This window comes from Bos indicus x Bos taurus, chromosome 16 (assembly GCF_003369695.1).
Source record: "Bos indicus x Bos taurus breed Angus x Brahman F1 hybrid chromosome 16, Bos_hybrid_MaternalHap_v2.0, whole genome shotgun sequence".
Classification (NCBI taxonomy): Eukaryota; Metazoa; Chordata; class Mammalia; order Artiodactyla; family Bovidae; genus Bos; species Bos indicus x Bos taurus.
In genome coordinates this window covers 54,274,008-54,297,754 of record NC_040091.1, presented here as the reverse complement: position 1 = coordinate 54,297,754, position 23,747 = coordinate 54,274,008, and the positions used below count along the sequence as shown (strand labels likewise).

General features: G+C 39.7%; 1 protein-coding gene across 1 annotated transcript in view; it reads left to right on the top strand.

Moving 5' to 3' along the window:
* SLC9C2 (solute carrier family 9 member C2 (putative)) overlaps positions 1-23,747 on the top strand; it is a 97,101-nt gene that overhangs the window by 23,418 nt on the left and 49,936 nt on the right. Inside the window, exons 7-12 of the mRNA XM_027565365.1 lie at positions 4,843-4,942; positions 9,308-9,451; positions 11,694-11,862; positions 17,031-17,112; positions 22,868-23,034; positions 23,604-23,702. Coding sequence (XP_027421166.1) covers positions 4,843-4,942; positions 9,308-9,451; positions 11,694-11,862; positions 17,031-17,112; positions 22,868-23,034; positions 23,604-23,702 — 761 coding nt within the window. The remainder of the gene's footprint in view (positions 1-4,842; positions 4,943-9,307; positions 9,452-11,693; positions 11,863-17,030; positions 17,113-22,867; positions 23,035-23,603; positions 23,703-23,747) is intronic.

Genomic DNA, 23,747 nt, shown 5'->3' with positions numbered 1-23,747 from the left:
CTCCATGTGGTTACTCTCTTATTCTTTTTTTAACTCTACCCTTTGACCTTACCTTTATTCCCTGGCAGTCCCCTGGAAGAGGAAACAGACCTGAGCCAATTTCTGCTCTGACCCTTAGCAACCCATCTCTAAAATGAGAAAGCTAGGAGAGAAGCTCCTGAGATCTTTTCCAGTTCAGCAGTACCCATTCAGTGGGTACCAGGTTGAGGGGACCGTAGAAATGGTGGCCCTTACCTGACGCTAGGAGGCAGGAAAGGAGTTGGAGAAATCAGGTATATCTACCTCTGGAAGAAAAGCAGGACAGAGGACTAATCACAGGAATCGGAGTACCTAATGCTGGGAGACGTTCAAACAGTCCTCTTCTAGTTTAGTCCAGTGAGCTTGGGAACTAAAGTTTTTACCCCATTAACTGAGGTAACCAGTCCCCCAAAGCCATAGTAACTATGGCAAAAACACAGCCAAATCCTGCTTCTCCTCTTAGCTCACACAGTGGAGCAATTCCATCCATGAAAGGCCTCAGGTATCAAGAGGTTAATTACTCCTCTTTTCACCTCCACTTACCAAACAGCACTGCTTTCTCTACGATAAAGTGCTACCTATTGTTGCTCACCACTCCAAATCAGTAAAATTACAGAACAACATTCACTGAAAATTCATTTCCTTGCTCTCTTCATTTTTCTCCTCCCTTATGTCCCTGTTATGAATGCCTTAAGTGCCTGAAGAAATAAAGTTAATTTAATATTTCCTTTTTTCCCACCTTGGACCGTAAGTTCCTTGAGACAGAGCTGTCTCTTATCCATCTTTATATTTATTATCTTTTCTATGTTCCCCGAGTCAAGCCCAATGCTCACCATAGGCCCAAATAATTAAACACATGTTGGTTGAATAAACTATTAGTCGTTAAAGAGCTTGAAAGTTAGGCAGAGTTCACTTCAAACCAGAGCTTTACGATTTATTAGCTTGGTAACTTTGGAATATTACTTAACCTCTTTAAACTTCAGTTAGTTCCTCATCTATAAACGTGATCTAATACAGCCTAATTTAGAGGGGCACGCCAGGTGTAGTGAGGTAGTGTGTGTCGTGTGACTCACTTATGCTGGCGTCCTGGAGGTAACTTTGACTGGCTCACGAGAGCTGACTGTTCACATCTCTTCCCAGCACTTTATTCAAGTGACATAACGTGGGTGTAGCTTGAAATAGGCCATAGTGGGACCATGGAAATTGGCAGACACAGTCAATTTTTTTTTTTTTTTTTTTACCACCCAGACTGCTGCTGATAAACATTTACCAGCATGCCACTGGGCTCAAGGTAGGGCAGCCAATAAATGGTGATTCCTTTCCCCTTTCCTCCTAATTCACGTAGGTGCTCTCGGTCAAGTGCTTGAGAGGTCTGGAGTAGATGCTCCCTCACTTGCTCTCAGAAGGAATCTGCTACAAAGCCTTGATCTTGGACCCCTAGCCTCCAGGCTGTGAGATAATACATTCTTGTTGAAGACACTTTGGTAACAGCCCTAGGAAATGAATGCCCATTCCCTCATCCATAACACTTTTTATGCTTCAGGAATTAAAAACAATTTTCTGGCCATTCTCCCCTCTTATACTTAATCAGATCCTGACAACAAAAGTCAGGAACAGACAGTTCTAAGGAGAAGTTGCATTGCCAGAAAGCTAGACATAGATAAAATTTTTATTTACACATTCTCTAATGTGACATTTCTGTCTTATTATCTAATTTTATTTTTTTTCTTCACTAACGAACACATTGTTAACTGGCTTGAATCCAGGGAGTGTCTGATTGAGGTCCAAACCTCATCTCTTTGAAGCACATGTAGTAATTTCCATTTTTAAATCCACAGTACTTGGGGTTTTGGAAAAAACCTGTGTCAGCACATTTGTTCTTTTTTCTTTTCTTTTTTTTTTTTTCTCCAATGAGTCAACTCTTCGCATGAGGTGGCCAAAGTACTGGAGTTTCAGCTTTAGCATCATTCCTTCCAGAGAAATCCCAGGGCTGATCTCCTTCAGAATGGACTGGTTGGATCTCCAGTTGGACTATGAAGAAGGCTGAGTGCAGAAGAATTGATGGTTTTGAACTGTGGTGTTGGAGAAGACTCTTGAGAGTCCCTTGGACTGCAAGGAGATCCAACCAGTCTATTTGTTCTTTTTTCATAAAATAAAATAGTCAGGAAATTGCACAGACATTGCCACATAGACAAGACACATTGGAACATTGTTGGTTGACAGGTAGTATGGCTAAGAATGTTAATATATCAGCCCACGGAAAAAATTTTAGTCTTGGGACCCCATGAACTGTATCTTGCCAGGTGCCTCTGTCTGTGGGATTCTCCAGGCAAGAATAGTGGAATGGGTTGCCAATTCCTTCTCCAGGGGATCTTCCCGACCCAGGAATCGAACCTAGGTCTCCTACATTGCAGGCAAATTCTATACTGACTAAGCTATGAGGAAAGCCCCAAAAGTGCAAGTATTAGTCACTCAGTCGTGTCCGACTCTGTGACCCCATGGTCTGTCCATGGAATTCTCCGGGCAAGAATACTGGAGTGGGTTGCCATTCCCTTCTCCAGGGGATCTTCCTACCCAGGGATCGAACTCAGTCTCCTGCATTGCAGGCAGATTCTTTACCATCTAAGCTACCAGGGAAACCCTAGTGTATAAAAGGCACTTTAAGAGAGTCATCGTATAATTCATGTAAGATGATGGGTTGTGTGTAAGTCTAGGCCAGAGGTACAGGAAGAGAGGTAAGATGATGGGTTGTGTGTATAAGTCTAGACCAGAGGTACAGCAAGAGTGGTGGTGAGAGGGGTCTGTTAGAGCAGAAGGAATATTTTATCAAGTGGCATTGGTCAGAATTTCTGGTGAATGGAAACACCTTTAAGTCAGTTTTATTGTTTTAAAATAATGCGTTCCTTTCTTAACCTGTGCCAAGGCTGATTGTTCTCACTCTTTTTTTATGTCATTGGTCTAGGCTGTAACTTCAGTCATGACCCTAACATTTTCTTGTTGGGAAACATCCATTCCTGAATCCTGTTGTTTTTAGGAAACAAAATCCCTTTGATTCTCCTATTAGGAGGACCTTCACTTTTTCTAAACCAGAGAGAGTTTGGGAGAGAGTCTGAGAGAGAGAGCCACTTTCCTGTGGCATCAATTTCCTGTGATGGTTTCTTACAACTGAATGAGAAAAACTTTACAACTCTATTTTTAACAACTTGGGTTTATGCTGATGAAAATTACTTTATGACATGTTCTGTGACTCTCTCCCTGCTTGTACATTTAAAGTACTATTTAAAGTAATAACATTTGTAATTTTCAAAAGACTTTGTTTTTCTAATTTTAAAACTAATACATGTTCCATGTAGAATTTTGGAAAAAATCTGAAAAGTCAAAGAAGAAATCACCCATAAATTTACCAATGATACATTTTGTTATATGTACTTAGTTTTCAAAAAATACATATGTACATAGATGTATTAATGTATGCATTTACACTATACATTCTTGTTACATTGGGATTATGCTAAATAATATCAGTTTAAAAATGAAGTTACTTAGTGGTTTCCTTGTAGCAGATGTTTCTTCTAAGTAGTGACTGTTATTTAAAAAAACTATAAGCTTTTAAATCCCATAGTTTGAGTTATAGGAAGTTGGAAATAAGATTTTGAGGAATAATTTTCCTATTATCACAGTCCCTAATACTGCTGGTTTATTGTCGTTGGTTATTTATGCTAAATTCAGTTAAATAAATAGGTTAAAAGAAATCTAAAGTGGCTTTAAGTGATTAGATAAATCAAAAGAATAATATAATCCTCTTCAAATTAATAAACAGTAAAGTGAACATTAAAAATAATAATGCAATAATAATGATGACCATTTATCCCTTGTTTTAAAAGTATGCCAAGCACTTTTCATGTAATCTGATTTTATTCTCACAATTCTGTGAGGCATTATTCGTTTACACTCATTCTACAGATACAGGGACACTAATGGAGAAAGGCGAGGTGACATTCCCAGAGCAACCAGCTCTGCCCTGCTTAAAGGGCTTCCACTCTGATCTTGCATGTACTTTCCCTTCCTTCTGTCTGACATTTATAATGTGCTATTTGAAGGCTCTGTAACCTTCAGGACTGTTGGTATTGATGGTGTTCAACCATTCTTCATAGTTGATTTTCCTGCCTCAGACTGCATTGACACATTTGTTTAGAGCCCAGGGAACTACATAGGGGTGCCTATATTGCAAAAAACAGTAGGCTTGAGGACCTGCAGTCACCAAGAAAGCACTGAGCTTGGGCCACAACCCCTAGGACATGCAGCACAGAGTCCTTGAGGTGCTGGGGAGAGGCTGTTAAACTTATTTTTCATTAGCTCTTTCCTCAAGGATGGTCTATGGCAGGGGTTGGCAAACTATAGCCAAATATGCCTATTAGTTTTGCATTGCCTATGAGCTAAGGATGGTTTTTACATTAAAAAAAAAACCCAAATAAAAATATTTTGCAGTATGCAAAAATTATTTGCAGTTAAAATTTCAATGTCCATTATTTATTGGGTGCTCATTTGTCATGTATTACCTGTGGCTGCTTATGTACTAGAACAGCTGAGGTGAATAGTAGCAACTAGGACCATGTGACCTGCAAATACTAAATATTTACCATATGATCCTTCACAGAGAAAGTTTGTCAATCCCCAATCTAAGTATTAGGCCAATCCCTTTAAGCAACTTTCTAAGAAATTCAATTACTGACTGTTTTAAATTTCCCAGTTCATCACTCAAGAGAAGTAGCTCCGTGTACAGATTTGAACACGACTAATTTTATTCTTTTTTTTTCTCCTCAGTGGAATTTTGGGGAATGTCAGGTACAGTTGCTTTAGCCACTGTAGGACTAAATTTAGATTCCTTAAGCTTTAAACCGAGGATCAAGTTGATAATTACTAAGTAAGTCTCATATTTTGTACTTGGTATAGGTCTCATAGAAGTTTAGTGCTTAAATGCCTTCATAAAAATAATAAAATTTCTTTTTATAACTTTTCTATCTTTTAATTTTTAATTTTACTGCCAGTCATATTTGAAAAGAACTTAAGTTACCAATGATTATTGACATTCCTATTATGAATTGATATTCCTATTATGAATAATGTAATATCAGTGGCTCAGAGATCATAGTACTTCTTCTAACTCTTTGATAAAAATTGAATTGTGAGAAGTTTAAAAACTACTTTATTCCTTTGTTTTCTACATAACATACCTGAATGACAGTATCATAGTACGAAAAGAGCTGGGAAAAGAAAAGTAGCAGAAAGGTGCAATACCAGCAAACTCTAATCTAGCTTTACCTATGGTGTAATAAGGATATATGTGGACAGAGTAAAAGCCATTTGCCTGTCTTCTCCGACAAATGCATTAGCTGTTCTCTGAGCAGCTGTGCTAAATTATAGAATTGTCTCAGAATTATTTCATACCAATTCATAGTCTAGTGTATAAATTCTTACATTGGATGAAAGCCAGTGTTGAAATGAGAAAAATAAGCCATTATCCTGAGTTTTCCTGTGAAGATTTGTTGCTTTAATATAAAGGACTATTTTTTTGTTCTGGAATTATGTCCTTCATACTTCTTAGATGTTTAAAATGTCATTTCTCTCATGAAATTCCAGTCATGGAAGATGGTACTTTTTAAAAAAATTACTCTGCAAACTTTTTAAAAAATGGCCTCTGTAGCTTATTTTAGTCTTGTGTATATGTGATTGACACTTTATTGATTTTCAAAAACCAGAAGCTTAGTAATAACTAGTTCATAGAACATATCCTTTTTGTCTGAATTTTGGACCATTTTCTGAGCTCAGTCATGTTATCTGTCAGCATCATTATAAATTACTCATTCTATTCATTCAATTGTTTATTCTTTTATGTATTCAACCAGGCCTTTCTTATTATCTCCTATGGCCTGGACATTGTATCCTAGGTTTGGGGCTTTGAAAATAAGTCCCTTCTCAGAAGACACTCATTGTTAAATGATGGATGTGTTTATTTAAGAGACTATGAATAAGTATAAATAATTATATCTTTATTGGAGAAGGCAATGGCAACCCACTCCAGTACTCTTGCCTGGAAAATCTCATGGGCGGAGGAGCCTGGTAGGCTGCAGTCCCTGGGGTTGCTGTGAGTTGGACACGACTGAGCAGCTTCGCTTTCACTTTTCACTTTCATGCATTGGAGAAGGAAATGGCAACCCACTCCAGTGTTATTGCCTGGAGAATCCCAGGGACGGGGGATTCTGGTGGGCTCCCGTCTATGGGGTCGCACAGAGTCCGACACGACTGAAGCGACTCAGCAGCAGCAGCAGCAGGAGCAGCAGCAGGATCTTACTATATGTAAGGCATTTCTTAAGGTCCTATGGAGACATTTAAAAAATTCTTCTACTCAGTCAGTTATTCCATCATTTCTGAATTTTGATAAAACTAAGCTGTGGGGTTTGAGGTCCCACTTATACCCTTTTCTGTTAGGAGATCTGAATCAACTGAGTCAAGTGACAGGAGTCAGGTAGAGAATTGGACTGTCTGCTTGATTGGAGTAATGCTGTATCAGAGAACATGGTTTCTATTTGCAGCTAAAATGAAGCTTCCTAATGCTTCTTTCCCAGTGTAGATCTTGAGGCTTACCTATAGGGAGGCTGGTTTGTGGGTCAGACAGACGGTCATCCAGTCCTCTGAAAGGGGAGGTCTGAATAGAGGGGTTCAAGAAGGGGCAGGACTTGAGATCTGACTGTACAAGTCAGACCTGGCCCAGACCCAGGTGTGATACCACATGGAGCCAGAGCAGCCCCACACCCTAAGCACTGAATCTTTGGAGGTGGGGCTAGATGCGTATATTTTTGTTTTTGTTTTTTTTAAGGTTTTTTTTTTTTTTTGATGTGGACCATTTTTAAAGTCTTTATTGAATTTGTTACAACGTTGCTTCTGTTTTACGTTTTGGTTTTTTGGCTGCGAGATGTGGGTTCTTAGCTCCCAGACCAGGAATCGAAACCCATACCCTCTGCCCTAGGAGAAATCCTAACCGCTGGAAGGCCAGGGAAGTCACAAGACATGTAGATTTTTGGAAAGCAATTTGAGTGGTTCTAATGTGCTTCTCTGCTTGAGAACCATAGTGTTGTAGATGACTGGGACTGTGGGGACTCAGAGGAGTATCATGTCCAGCGAGTGTGCTGAGGATATTTTTCCTGAAGAGTATGGGGTTGGAGTCAGCCTCACAACATCTTTAGGAATTTGGTAGATGAGAAATCAGAGGAGACCTTCAAGATAAGGGCATGAGTGTGCCCATATGACCCAGCAATCCCGCTACTTAGGCATATGTTCTGAGGAAACCAAAATTGAAAAAGACACAGGTACCCCAATGTTCATTGCAGCACTATTAACAATAGCTAGAACATGGAACTAACCTACATGTCCACTGACAGATGAATCGATAAAGAAGCTGTGGTACATATATACAATGGAATGCTGCTGCTGCTGCTGCTAAGTCGCTTCAGTCGTGTCCGACTCTGTGCGACCCCATAGACGGCAGCCCACCAGGCTTCCCCGTCCCCAGGATTCTCCAGGCAAGAACACTGGAGTGAGTTGCTATTTCCTTCTCCAATGCATGAAAGTGAAAAGTGAAAGTGAAGTCGCTCAGTCATGTCCGACTCTAGCGACCCCATGGACTGCAGCCCACCAGCCTTCTCCGTCCATGGGATTTTCCAAACAAAAGTACTGGAGTGGGGTGCCATACTCAGCCATAAAAAGGAATGCATTTGAGTCAGTTCTAATGAGCCTATTATACAGTGTGAAGTAAGTCAGAAAGAGAAAATAAATATCATATACTGATGCATATATATGGTATCTGAAAAGATGGTACTGATGAGTTTTTTTTCAGGGCAGCAATGGAGAAACAGACATAGAAAACAGACCTATGGACCTGGGGAAAGTGGAGGAGGGAGAGGGTAGGATGTATGGAGAGAGTAACAGAAATTTACATTACCATATGTAAAAGAGATAACCAATGGGAATTTGCTGTATGACTTAGGGAACTCAAACAGGTGCTCTGTGACAATCTAGAAGGGTAGGATGGGGAGGGAGATGGAAGGGAGGTTTGGAAGGGAGGGGACATGGGTGTACCTATGGATGATTCTTATTGATGTATGACAGAAAACCACAGAATTCTGTAAAGCAATTATCCTTCAGTTAAAAAAATAAATTAAAAAAAAAAAGATAAGGCGTGAGTGTGCCTGCTCAGTCACTCAGTCATGTCCAACTCTTTGTGACCCTGTGATCTGTAGCCTGCCAGGTTCCTCTCTCCATGGGATTCTCCAGACAAGAATACTGGATAAAGGACTTTCATGCAAATCACCAAGGGAAAAGTAGTGCAGAGCATGTTGAGGGGATCCAGTCAGCTATTACAAAGTCAGGGTTAACCAGACAGGGGGCTCCTTGCAGCAGCCTCAGCTGTGATTTCAGTCATGCGTCTGACATGGATATGCTGCCAACTCATCTCAGCAAAATCGCCACATCACCAACTTGGTGGGAGGTGAAATCTTTATTTTTCTGCCTTGATCTTACTACTCTGCTGCGAGAGAGGAAGCCCACAGATATTGGTGCGATCAGGGTAATGGGAATATGAAACAATATATTTTAGTTCCAACAAAATACTTTTAATGAAATTCATTAATTTTTATTTCAGTTCAGTTCAGTCGCTCAGTTGTGTCCAACTCTTTGTGACCCCATGAATCGCAGCATGCCAGGCCTCCCTGTCCATCACCATCTCCCGGAGTTCATTCAAACTCACGTCCATCGAGTCAGTGATGCCATCCAGCCATCTCATCCTCTGTCGTTCCCCTCTTCCTCCTGCCCCCAATCCCTCCTAGTTTATTTATAATGTTTATTAATATCAATATAATACAATGTAGTGACTCAATATTTTTATAGTTTTTACTCCATTTAAAGTTATTATAAAATGATGGCTATATTTTCCTGTGCTATATATCTTTTTTGCTTATTTATTTTATACATAGTAGTTTTTATCTCTTAATCCCTTACTCCTATCTTGCTCTTCTTTTTCCCCACTGGTAACCACTAGTTTGTCCTCTATGTCTGTGAATCTGATTCCAACAAAATAGTTTTTAAATGTTGATAGTAGCGGTGATGGAGGCAAAGACCTCTACTAAGACAAGAATGGTAGATATGTGATAGATGCTTTTATGTGAAAAGGAAACTTTTTTTTTTTTTTAAAAGCACATCCCTTAAAGTGTGATTTCCTTTCCATTTATCCTAGGTTTCTAATAATGTTTTCATGTATATTCCAACATTTAATATACACTTTCTTTGGCATCGTAATTGGATGTGGAGAAGTCAGATATTTTCAATTTCACACTGTAGTTTTCATGTTTATCTTATTTGTAACAGTGAATTTTGTAAGGTAAGGATTATAATTTAAAGTTTGCTTACTGGACTCAGGTTCTCAAGTCCAGAATTAGAATTGAGAAGTGGGTTATAGCAAAAGGAGCTATGGACATGCAGTCAGGAAACCTGTATTGTTGTCAAGGTCCTGACAATAGCTTGCTGTGGAACTGAGGGAAAGTCTATTTACTCTTCAAGGTTTCATCTGTAAAAAGAGAAGGGGCAGAACAGCAGCATCAGCAGAACCCATGAGCTTGATAGAGATGCAAATTCATGAGCCCATCTCATTTAACTGATTTGAATCTCTGGAGATAAGATGCAGGGAACTGTTTCAACATGTTTAAGTGTGAGCACCCCAGGAACCAGATTAATGGCTTCTAACATTTTGTTGACTTCATCATCATTTATTATTGTCATAACTATGATAAAGCCATTTATTTAACATTAAACTGTGCCTAGTATGTCACAAGAAAATAAAGTGTGTCACAGTTTCCATTGTTTCCCCATCTATTTGCTGTGAAATGATGGGACCAGCTGCCATGATCTTAGTTTTTTGAATGTTGAGTTTAAGCCAGGTTTTTCACTCTCCTCTTTCACCTTCATCAAGAGGCTCTTTAGTTCCTCTTCGCTTTATGCTGTAAAGAGACTTATTGAGAAAAATGTTTTGGAGATGGTGAGTCAAACAAAGGCCTGGATGTCATAATCATTGCTAGCATGTGTTAAGTGCGGACCACCATCATTCTAAGCCCTATGAATGTTACTTCATTTAGTTGAATCTTCATGAAAGTCCTTTGAGGCAATTCAGTGATTATTATTTTTCCATTTTACAAATGAAGAAATTGAGGCTTGAAAAGATTAAATAACTTGCTTAAGGTTTCATGGTAATAAAAGTCTAAATTTGAACCTAAGTAGACTGACTCCAGAGCCTTTGCTAAACTGCCTTTCTCTCTTTGATATCAAGAAATAACATTAGTTCTATTTCATCTGGACTCAATGGTATTTTAGAGAAAAATTGTTTAGTAAGGCTGAAAATGTTGCTAATCACTTTGTGAAAAACTTAAATGCAAGGTAGAGGTGCTGTGCTGTGCTAAGTCACTCAGTCATGTCCGACTCTTTGCGACCCCGTGGATTGTAGCCCACCAGGCTCCTCTGTCCATGGGGATTCTCCAGGCAAGAATACTAGAATGGGTTGCCATGCCCTCCTCCAGGGGATCTTCCCAACCCAAGGATCGAACCCAGGTCTCCTGCACTGCAGGTGGATTCTTTACTATCTGAGCCACTGACAAGCTCCTTAGAAGGTCATGGCAGGATTCAGAAATTAGACCAGGAGGACCTGTAGATCATGAAGAATTTGTCCAAATTAATTATATATATTATAGATGGCAAATTGTAGATAACAGGAATCCTCTAAATTGTCTTATGAAATTCATAGCTAAGTGACTGATACACAATATCTTTTTTGAAGCTGAAATATATCAATTGTATTTCTGTTGAAATCTCATTTGAAGGACAATGAGATGCAAGTGGATTACAGATGGAATTTAAATTTTAGCATAGAGTCCTATAGAAAAATAATTTATAGTGAAAGGAGGCAGGAATTGAAATTATTTGTGTGATTTAGTGTATGATTCTTAGGGTGGCTCAGCTGGTAAAGAATCCCCCTGCAATGTGGGAGACCTGGGTTCAATCCCTGGGTTGGGAAGATCCCCTGGAGAAGGGAATGACTACCCACTCCAGTATTCTGGCCTGGAGAACTCCAAGGACTGTATATCCATGGGATTGCAAACAGTCGGACATGACTGAGTGACTTTCACCTTCACTTTCTTGTAGCAGCTCAAAAAAATTTGGTTGAGCTAAATTTATTAAAGTGTCTACAATGATTTTACTTTTTCCTCATGACAGGTCCTCCTGGTCTAATTTCTGAATCCTGTCATGACCTTCCAGGGAGCTTGTCAATGTTATCTGAAGAAGTTTCCTAAGCAGCACACACTAGTATTAATGATAATTTCTTATACTTGTATAGAACTTCTAGCCGTATTTTTCAAGATTTGAGTATTATATGCAAAATTTAGATAGTAGATTTGGTTAGTCCCAGAAAGTTTGAACAACTTATCAATAAACTGGATTGACTTCTCTTTTCTGAAAAAATTTTCATGAAATTTAGTACTTACTACATAATATCAACCATATTAAAAAAAAAAAAACCCAAAACACATGAATACATAAGGTGTGGTTTAAACTAAATGTTTTTCTTTCAACAGGTTTGTTACTGTTGTGTTAGTGAGCCCTATTCTGATGCATTCAAGTTATGAGTACAACTGGAGGTGGGGAATTGTTATAGCATGGTCTGGAATTAAAGGAGTTTTTAGCTTGCTCTTTGCTCCTGAAGTTCATAATCTGGCTGAACAAAGAGTAGAGTCACCACAGCTGGTAAGAAAAATCATATCCCATGATTATTCATATTTACTCATTTTTATTTTGTAGCAGTTTTCATAGTACCCAGTAATAAAAGCTAACCATTTAAAAAATTAGATTTGGAGAATGCGTTCTTTTAATTAGAAAGGAGCTTATGGAGGAAAGTTTATGTTGATGGTGTGAAAGGGACCAAATATCAAGTAATGGTGATGGCTGTGGGAGTGAGATACACTTGGGATTTGAATTTGGGCCCCACCATTCACAGGTTGAGTGATCTTGGGTGAGTTTTTTATACTTGTGGGACTTCAAGTTGAGGATCACAATGATGCTTAGTAAAACGCTTGACAGCTTAGTAAATGTTCAATAGGTGTTGAACATAAAAATGCTGTTTTTCAAGAGCTGTCAGAAAGTATGAAAAAACCAGTACCCTGTCTAGAGCATTCCAGTTCCTATAGCATCAGAATGAAAACTGAAATGCTTATTAAATATACTAAGAAAAAAAGATTTTATAAATGTTTGAATTAAGGATCTAGTGAATATTTATATCTTTTCAGTTCAGTTCAGTCGCTCAGTCGTGTTCAACTCTTTGCAACCCGTGGACTGCAGCATGCCAGGATTCCCTGTCCATCTCCAACTCCCGGAGTTTACTCAAACTCATGTCCACTGAGTTGGTGATGCCATCCAACCATCTCATGCTCTGTCATCCCTGTCTCCTCCCACCTTCAGTCTTTACCAGCATCAGGGTCTTTTCAAATGAGTCAGTTCTTCACATCAGGTGTCCAAAGTATTCGAGTTCCAGCTTCAGCATCAGTCCTTCCAATGAACACCCAGGACTGATCTCCTTTAGGATGGACTGGTTGGATCTCCTTGCAGTCCAAGGGACTCTCAAGAGTCTTCTCCAACACCACAGTTCAAAAGCATCAATTATTTGGCACTCAGTTTTCTTTGTAGTCCAACTCTCACATCCATACATAACTACTGGAAAAACCATAGCTTTGACTAGATGGACCTTTGTTGGCAAAGTAACGTCTCTGCTTTTTAATATGTTGTCTACATTGATCATAACTTTTCTTCCAAGGAGGAAGCATCTTTTAATGTCATGGCTGCAGTCACTATCTGGAGTGATTTTGAATCCCAAAAAAATAAAGTCAGCCACTGTTTCCACTGTTTCCCCATCTATTTGCCATGAAGTGATGGGACCAGATGCCATGATCTTAGTTTTCTGAATGTTGAGCTTTAAGCCAACTTTTTCACTTTCCTCTTTCACTTTCATCAAGAGGCTCTTTAGTTCTTCTTCACTCTCTGCCATAAGTGTGGTGTCATCTGCAGGTTGTTGATATTTCTCCTGGCAATCTTGATTCCAGCTTGTACTTCATCCATTCAGCCCAGGGTTTCTCATGATGTACTCTGCATAGAAGTTAAATAAGCAGGGTGACAATATACAGCCTTGATGTACTCCTTTTCCTATTTGGAACCAGTCTGTTTTTGTTTCCTGACATGCATACAGATTTCTTAAGAGGCAGGTCAGGTGGTCTGGTATTCCCATCTCTTGAAGAATTTTCCACAGTTTATTGTGATCCACACAGCCAAAGACTTTGACATAGTCAATAAAGCAGAAGTAGATGTTTTTCTGGAACTCTCTTGTTTTTTCGATGATCCAGCGGATGTTGGCAATTTGATCTCTGGTTCCTCTGTCTTTTCTAAATCCAGCTTGAACATCTGGAAGTTCACGGTTCACTGTTGAAGCTGGCTTGGAGAATTTTGAACATTACTTTACTAGCGTGTGAGATGAGCGCAATTGTGTGGTAGTTTGAGCATTCTTTGGCATTACCTTTCTTTGGGATTGGAATGAAACTGACCTTTTCCAGTCCTGTGGCCACTGCTGAGTTTTTCCAAATTTGCTGACATATTGAGAGCAGCACTCTCACAGCATCGTCTTTTAGGATTTGAAATAGCTCAACTGGAATTCCATCACCTCCACTAGCTTTGTTCGTAGTGATGCTTCCTAAAGCCCACTCAACTTCACACTCCAGGATGTTTGGCTCTAGGTGAGTGATCACAATATCCTGATCATCTGGCTCATGAAGATCTTTTTTGTATAGTTCTTCTGTGTATTCTTGCTACTTCCTCTTAATATCTTCTGCTTCTGTTAGGTCCATACCATTTCTGTCCTTTATTGAGCCCATCTTAGCATGAAAAGATGCATAGTATCTTTCCCTTGGTATCCCTCTATCACTTGAAGAGATCTCTAGTCTTTTCCATTCTATTGTTTTCCTCTATTTCTTTGCATTGATCACTGAGGAAGGCTTTCTTATCTCTCCTTGCTGTTCTTTGGAACTCAGCATTCAAATGGATATATCTTTCCTTTTCTCCTCTGCTTTTTACTTCTCTTCACAGCTATTTGTAAGGCCTCCTCAGACAACCATTTTGCCTTTCTTTTTATTGGGGATGGTCTTGATCCCTGCCTCCTGTGCAATGTCACGAACCTCCGTCCATAGTTTTTCAGGCACTCTGTCTATCAGATCTAATCCCTTGAATCTATTTCTCACTTCCACTGTATAATGGTAAGGGATTTAATTTAGGTCATACCTGAATTGTCTAGTGGTTTTCCCCATTTTCTTCAATTTAAGTCTGAATTTGGCAGTAAGGAGTTCGTGATCTGAGCCACAGTCAGCTCCAGTCTTGTCTTTGCTGACTGTATAGGGCTTCTCCGTCTTTGGCTGCAGAGAATTTAATTAATCTGATTTCAGTGTTGACCATCTGGTGATGTCCATGTGTAGTCTTCTCTTGTGCTGTTGGAAGAGGGTGTTTGCTATGACTGGTTCGTTCTCTTGGCAAAGCTCTATTAGCCTTTACCCTGCTTCATTCTGTACTCCAAGGCCAAACTTGCCTGTTACTCCAGGTATTTCTTGACTCCCTACTTTGGATTCCAGTCCCCTATCATGAAAAGGACATCTTTTTTGGGTGTTAGTTCTAGAAGGTCTTGTAGGTTCTTCACAGAACTGTTCAACTTCAGCTTTTTCAGCATTATTGTTTGGGGCATAGACTTGGTTTACTGTGATACTGAATGGTTTGCCCTAGAAACGAACAGAGATCATTCTGTTGTTTTTGAGATTGTATCCAAGGGCTGCATTTTGAACTCTTTGGTTGAATGTGATGGATACTCCATTTCTTCTAAGGGATTCTTGCCCACAGTAGTGGATAGAATGGTCATCTGAGTTAAATTCACCCATCCCAATCCATTTTAGTTTGCTGATTCCTCAAATGTTGATATTCATTCTTGCCATCTCCTGTTTGACCACTTCCAACTTGCCTTGGTTCATGGACCTAACATTCCAGGTTCTTGTGCAGTATTGCTCTTTACAGCATTGGACTTTACTTCCATCACCAGTCACATCCACAACTGGGTGTTGTTTTTGCTTTGGCTCCGTCTCTTCATTCATTCTTTATGTCGTTTAGGGCTAAATAAAAAATTAATTTCTTAAAAATTTTGGCCTAGGCTACATTATCCACAGTGCAAGACAGAACTTGGTTTCCTTTCTACTCTCTCTCAAAACCTTTTCCCCATGGGCCACCCAGTGGATTTCCAGGCCAGAGGGAAATCAGGCAGTGGCAGCATCAGTGAGATGCCAGGGAAGGTCCAGAGAGCGCAGAACATCTGCTGACAGTGTTAGCGTACCTTGGTATTTGTGACAGTACTCTGTGAGCTCACTGGATAGGTTGTTAGAAGTTTCTAGAAGTCCCAGGATACTCCTGCCACTTCCTGGTGAGATGAATCTCAAACCTACTCCTGGGAAGGCAAAAAGTGCCTAAATAATGTGAATTCAGAACACTACCCATCAGGACTTCCCTGGTGATCCACTGGTTAAGTCTTTACCTTCCAATGCAGGGGGTGTGGGTTCGATCCTTATTCAGAGAGCTGAGATCCCACTTCCACTGGGGCCAAGAAGCCAAAACATAAAACAGAGACAATATTTTAACAAATTCAATAAAGACTTTAAAAATAGTTCATTCCAAAAAAAATTCTTATATAAAGAAAGAGTACTACCCACCTCCCAAGGAACCTTAATCTGGAGGTAAATGTACAGAGTTTTTTGATATTATCCTACTGCAAGTACAGAATTTTCTCTTCTTTGCTCTTTTACTCCTGTCCTAGAAGATCCTAGGAGTACGGTAGTTTTTCAGATGTCTTTTCTGGAAGGAGCAAGTATCACCTCCCTCATCTTGTATGTGAGGAAACCAAAACCAAACAAAAATAGCATGTTAGTGAAAGAACTCAGGTACCCTAACTCCCCAAAGAGAAAGAGCTGATTTTTTAATGGTGCTTTAAAAAATAATGGAGTATCATAATCCTCGCCATCTTTCCTGAGGATTTACACTCCATGTCTGTGGGCATGGTCTGGAAATGCATTTGGAGTCCAAATATACCTGTGGTTTTGCAGAGAGTTTGGATCCTTCTATGTTCCAGAGGAAAAGAATAATGACCAGTATTTGAGTTCCCTCAGTTTTTTTTTGTGCAGGGAATTGGCCTAAAACCAAGACAATGAAATGTTAACTAACATGTGAGTATCATTTTCCAGTGTTTCCCAAATTTGTCTGATGTTATGAATATGTTTGATGCCACCCCAGACCTACAGAGTCAGAATCTGCAGGGAATTAACCTGGGAGTCAGTGTCTTTAAGAAGCACTTCAGGTGCTTATTAAATAAGATTAGTCATTTGGGATATGCTCTCTGAAGACACACTGCTACTAACTCCATGTTTCTGTAAAGGACGTTGAGACTCAGAGTAGTTAAGTTCACTGGCCTCAAATTCCATGGTTAGTAAATGGCAGAGCCAAGATCTACAAATGTGGTTATGCTTCTGTGCGGTGCCTCTCTGAACCCCACTGCAGTTCTTCAGAGCTTCTTATAAGGCTTTATGTAGTAAATGCTTGTGGTAGGTGCAGTTCCCTGTCACTACTGCCTGCTGTTGCTGAACTTCCTGCCCCAAAACAGCCCTTTTGCTTCTTCTTACTTAGCAGAGGTAGGATTTAAAATAAAATTAAAAAAAAAATAAAATAAAATAAAGGAAAGATTCTTGTGAAAAAAAAAAATGTGGATTAAGGTTGAATTTTGTTGGTGATTAACTGAACAATGATTCCCTTTGGAGAACTTATTAATGTGTGTCTGTTTTGTCTTTCAGTTTATATTGTACATACAAGTAATATCCTTAATGACCTTGGGAATAAATTCATACGTGATGACTCGTTTGGCCAAGACATTAGGTAAAGTCTACTTAACCAGGAAGAATAATTCGAATAGATTGTTGAGGGAGAGGGTGGGATGATTTGGGAGAATGGCATTGAAACATGTACAATATCATATAAGAAACTAATTGCCAGTCCAGGTTCGACGCAGGATGCACGGTGCTTGGGGCTGGTGCACTGGGATGACCCAGAGGGATGGTATGGGGAGGGAGGTTGGGGGGGTGGTGGTGGTTCAGGATGGGGAACACGTGTGCACCCCTGGCGGATTCATGTTGATGTATGGCAAAACCAATACCATATTGTAAAGTAATTAGCCTCCAATTAAAATAAATAAATTTAAATTAAAAAAAAAAAGAGGTGAGGAGGGAAGGCCTAGGATGGAATGGTCAGCCCTGAGGCAAAGAACATGGAGCAATGAACTTGAAAAGGAGCTAAGAAGCTTAGCTCAATCCCATTTATAGACTGAAAAACACTCAAATCAACTTTTGTGGTGATTTTAATGTTTTCTGTAACTCACTAAACCTGCCATTTTTGCATCTCTGTCTTTTTCCCAAAGTTATAAAAATTTTTAAAAAACAACAAAGTTTTCAAATTTTGGAATAAAGTATAGAAAAAGAAAAGATTGTTGCTGGAGGTAGGACATTTCTTCTGGAGCTCAAGGAATTGATCATGAAATCACTCAGTTTTCATTCACTCCCTGTTAATAGAAACCACATTAAGAGTGACTTAAACAAGACAGAAGTTGTTTCCCACCACCCCCCATCAGAAAATCAAGAAGAGTGGGATGGTTCTTTTCTACGAGGTTGTCCAGAGATTTCAAATCCTTCTCTTTCATTCCTCCTCTGCTTCCCAGAGTGTTGCTCTTGTCTGCAGGGTAGAAGTGGGCTCACAGTCACAGTTGTCTTCAATCCAGTCAACTAGAAAGGGAAAATGGGGTGGGAGTGATGGTGGTGGTGATGGTGTCAGTGGAGAGTAAGGAGCTTATTTAAAGAAGCTTCCTTCTGCCTCTAGAAGTTGTACATATCATTACCACTCACAGACCATTGGCCAGAACTTAGTCTCATGGGCACACAACAGCGAAGGAAGATGGGAAGTACTATTTTAACTGACTGGTCATGGGCTTAGCCAAAGCATGGAGATTCTATTGGGAAAGAAAGAAGAGAATGAAGGGGAGCCATAAGCAGGCTCTGCCAGAGTTGCCTGTTTCTAGAAAATATGTAAAGCTGTTGATAATAAAATATATAAATATAATAAAATCACAAAAAGGCCCATGATCAATAGAGAAATCAGGATAAGATAATCAGTGGTTTAATGGCAACCCACCCAGTACTCTTGCCTGGAAAATCCCATGGATGAAGGAGCCTGGTAGGCTACAGTCCATGGGGTCGCTAAGAGTCAGACACGACTGAGCGACTTCACTTTGACTTTTCACTTTCATGCATTGGAGAAGGAAATGGCAACCCACTCCAGTGCTCTTGCCTGGAGAATCCCAGGGGCGGTGGAGCCTGGTGGGCTGCCGTCTATGGGGTCACACAGAATCGGACACGACTGAAGCGACTTAGCAGCAGTGGAGTCCATGAGGAAAGAGAGGGTGGGGCAGAATTACACAGAGTCTTGGAGGAGTAAGGCCTTAATATCATTCAGTGTCCCATGGCCTGATCCTCAGCTTTGCTGGTGCAGAGACCTGATTTTGTCAGAGTGTCTAGAATTAATCAGATGGCCGGAAATTTACATCTGTTGCACTCCCAGGAGAATAGAGAAGCAGCAGAAAATCAATTTATTAATTTATAATGAGGATGATTTCTGTGTCTGAAATAATTGTGATCATTATTCAGGGTTTTCACCTCTAAATACCAATTTCCTTAATAAATCAAATTGGTAATCAGAAGGTTTTTGGGAAGGTGTGGAACTTGGGAGAGGTTGATGGAAGGGTACTGAGGAAGGAGAGTTCTTATAAATAGAGAAATAGCTTGGTGAATTCAGCTTCTCTGGTTGTTTCTTGCCATAGTTCTGCCCACTCCTGAAACTGTGCCATATCAACACTATAGCAGAGCTTTTTGTGAAAGCTGACCTCAAAGTCCAGGGCTCCAGTATATGAATAGGACTAGGAAATGGGGCAGAGTTTTGGCAGCGCTCCTTCTCCCCCAGTCATGGGGTTTGCTCTTGTTTGCAGTGGAAAGTTGTGCTTGGGCCAGCATGAGCTTGCTACGCTGGAGTGTGAGTGAAGTTAACTCAATCCCTGAAGGTTTGCTTACACCTCCCTTCCCACCAATTTTCATAGGCTTTCAGGGATCCAGACCCACTCTGCTCTCTTGGCTTATGACATGGCATCTGGTTTTCTCCCGTGCTTGTTTGCTTGAGGTTGCTCTTACTCTGATACTCAGAAATAAGTTCAAGAGGTTTTACTATCATGGAAACATTTTTTTCTTCTCCTTTTCTTCCCATACAATTTTTTTTATTGTATTTACATGAACTGTAAACTTGCAGATATTCAGGCTGGTTTTAGAAAAGGCAGAGGAACCAGAGATCAAATTGCCAACATCCGCTGGATCATCGAAAAAGCAAGAGAGTTCCAAAAAAACATCTATTTCTGCTTTATTGACTATGCCAGAGCCTTTGACTGTGTGGGTCACAATAAACTGTGGAAAATTCTGAAAGAGATGGGAATACCAGACCACCTGACCTGCCTCTTGAGAAACCTATATGCAGGTCAGGAAGCAACAGTTAGAACTGGACATGGAAGAACAGATTGGTTCCAAATAGGAAAAGGAGTACGTCAAGGCTGTATATTGTCACCCTGCTTATTTAACTTATATGCAGAGTACATCATGAGAAACGCTGGACTGGAAGAAGCACAAGCTGGAATCAAGATTGCCAGGAGAAATATCAATAACCTCAGATATGCAGATGACACCACCCTTATGGCAGAAAGTGAGGAGGAACTAAAACGCCTCTTGATGAAAGTGAAAGAGGAGAGTGAAAAAGTTGGCTTAAAGCTCAACATTCAGAAAACTAAGATCATGGCATCTGGTCCCATCACTTCATGGCAAATAGATGGGGAAACAGTAGAAACAGTGTCAGACTTTATTTTTGGGGCTCCAAAATCACTACAGATGGTGACTGCAGCCATGAAATTAAAAGACGCTTACTCCTTGGAAGGAGGGTTATGACCAACCTAGATAGCATATTCAAAAGCAGAGATATTACTTTCCCAACAAAGGTCCATCTAGTCAAGGCTATGGTTTTTCCTGTGGTAATGTATGGATGTGAGTGTTGGACTGTGAAGAAAGCTGAGCGCTGAAGAATTGATGCTTTTGAACTGTGGTGTTGGAGAAGACCCTTGAGAGTCCCTTGGCCTGCAAGGAGATCCAACCAGTCCATCCTAAAGGAGATCAGTCCTGGGTGTTCATTGAAAGGACTGATGCTAAAGCTGAAACTCCAGTACTTTGGCCACCTGATGCAAAGAGCTGACTCATTTGAGAAGACCCTGATGCTGGGAAAGATTGAAGGCAGGAGGAGAAGGGGACGACAGAGGATGAGATGGCTGGATGGCATCACTGACTCGATGGACGTGAATCTGAGTGAACTCTGGGAGTTGGTGATGGACAGGGAGGCCTGGCGTGCTGTGATTCATGGGGTTGCAAAGAGTCGGACACAACTGAGTGACTGAACTGAACCTCAGAATTTTCATTATGAAACAAATATGTATGGCACATACTTTATCCTCAGAATCGATGCTCATCCTTTCTGGAATTACTCTCATGTTACCATGTAATTAACAAAACTGAATTTTATCAGGAAGAATTTCAAATTAGCTTCTTCCACCTGGTCTAATGCTTTTAAGAGAGCCGTCCTCTGAATCTAGAGCTTGTCAGGCTAAGTGAAGTAAGTCATAAAGAGAAAAACAAATACCATATGATATCACTTATGTGGAATCTAATAAAAATAAGACACACATGAACACATTTATGAAACAAAAACAGGCTTACAGATATAGAGAACAGACTTGTGGTTGCCAGGAGGGAAGGGAGGGAAGGGCTGGGAATTTGGGATTAGCAGACACAAACCTTTACATATAGGATGGATAAACAACAAGGGCCTACTCTATAGCACAGGGAACTATATTCAATGTCCTGTGATAAATCATAATGGAAAAGAATATGTGTGTGTGTGTGTGTGTGTGTGTGTGTGTGTGTGTGTGTATGTTTGTATATTAGAGCAAGGCCTCCCTTGTGGCTCAGCTGGTAAAGAATCCGCCTGCAATGCGGGAGACCTGGGTTCGATCCCTGGGTTGGGAAGATCCCCTGGAGAAGGGAAAGGCTACCCACTCCCAGTATTCTGGCCTGGAGAATTTCACTGGACTGTATAGTCCATAGTATCGCAAAGAGTTGTACATGACTGAGCAACTTTCACTCACTCATGTATATATATAACACTATCACTTTGCTGTCCAGCAGAAATTAAACACAACATTGTAAATCAACTATACTTCAATAAAATTTAAAAGAAAGGAGAGAGAGGGAAAGATTCATCCTCATATTCTTCCAGAATCATCTTAAACACAGGAGTTCATTTAAATGTACTGGTACAACCAATCCGTCCCCTCATACCCGTGTTTTCCCAGAGCAACTGGAAAGTGGCTGTTGCTCATCCTAATGGGTGGGATGTAATTACACAAATGAATAAACTTCCTCCTAGTGTGCTCTATGCTATGGGAATTTTAAATCCAAAGCTAACACATGCTAACTCTTTAGCATGCAGTCAAATGCATCTTTGCTGTGGACCGTAGAGAACTGAGAGGGATATGATTTCAAATCTTCTTTAATCCCTGAAAATTTCAAATATCAAACACCACAGGGTCCTGTAGAGAATGCAATAAAGTTAAACTGAAACATTTTAATAACGTTTTAAACTATTTGAGCTCTCATATGCAGTTATGAAGAGATTAACATTTAATTGACGTATAGTTGATTTAGATGTTTTGTTAGTTTCTGCTGTACAGCAAAGTGATTCATTTATACATATGTGTACATTCTTTTTTATATTCTTTTCCATTATGCTTTATCATAGGATGTTTAATGCAGTTCCCTATGCTATACAGTAGAATCTTATTTTTTATTGAGAACAGTTTTATTGAGATGGAATTCTGAGTGTGTAGGCTGAGCTCACTAATTAAATTTCTCCTTTTGGTAAGCAAGCTTGATAGCTGTAACTTCAAATTGATACTTCAGGATGATACAAACTGCCACAAATTTTGGACGTAAAGATTTGTTGGTCAGGAAACGGAGATGTTAAATTGGAGGCATCTCTATTGCAGTGGTCTTTAAATTTTATTATGTATAAGAATCAGTTGGAGAAATTGCTAAAATGAAAATTCTCAGGCCAGTCAGATTCTCCAGACATGGGGCAAAGCCCAGGAATAATTCAACAGGCAATTCTTCTACCTGTAGAAGGTACAGGTAATTTTCCATACTTTGAGAAATACTGACTGGATGACTTGAAATAGTGAGTCATGTTTCTAGCTATAGGAAACAAAAAGAAACTAAGAAAACATTCTTTAGCAGTTGAGTCAGATAAAGTTGAGCTGCACAGCCAAAAGGAATTGGGTATTTGGGTAATTTTCTGGAAAATTTTGGGCAAATAGTTGTCCTTGCTCTAAGCACTATGATTTGGCTCTGCAGGTGATGCCAAGATTTCACTACATCATGTAACATTTCAATTCCCTGTGCATTCTTCACTATTTTATTAAGGTCCTTCCTTTTCTTTGTCATAGATTTGTGTGTCCTTTCCATTCCAAGACAGATGGCCATGCAAAATGCCATTAAGCACATCCAGGAGATGATACAGAGCAGAATAACTTTATTTAAAACAGAAAAACTTTTGACAAATGTTAATTGGACCTTAGTAGAAGAAAAAACAAAGATTGAATACATCATTCCTGTGAGTTGATTCCTGGCAAAAACTAGTCCTTTCCCTTTCTATTTCTTTTGTTTATTATGCAAAACTTGATTCTGCTGGTTATAGGACAGGATACTGAAGAGAGATACATTGACTAGCTTTTTTCTATCAGCCAAAATACTCTGAATTCTGTCTCTGAACAGATATTGGTGATCTGGCCTTATTTGCCAAATACAAGAGAACTGGTGTTTTTACAAATAGGCTGATTGAGTAACTATGAATGGCTTCTGCCAGGGTGATATTTTCCAGCTGGTTGAGGAAGCGGGCGATCTCTCCCTATACAAGTACTATTCAAAAGCAGAAAACACAGGCAGCTTCAGAGAGCAGTCAAACATAGACCGGTTTGGGGAAGAATTTGGTTTCTAAATCTCCCCAAATGAATAGTTACTTCACCACAATTGAAATCAACATTTCTAACATGAGAATGTTTTTCACTTAGACACAGCCCTTCATTTTAGCAATTCTGATTTGAGTTATTGGAATCTTAGTCAAGCAGAGTATTTGACAGCTCCTAATCCTTTTTACTTATTTTTAACTCTGTCTCTGTTCAGACTCCTCATGTTTCCAGTGACAGTAAGGCGAAGGAAGAGTTCCCAACAGATGAAGTTTTAATAGAAGAAGCCCGATTGCATGTAGCTATAATCCAAATAGTTAGTATCCTTCACATAATCTGCTTTTTATTTATGTATTTTATT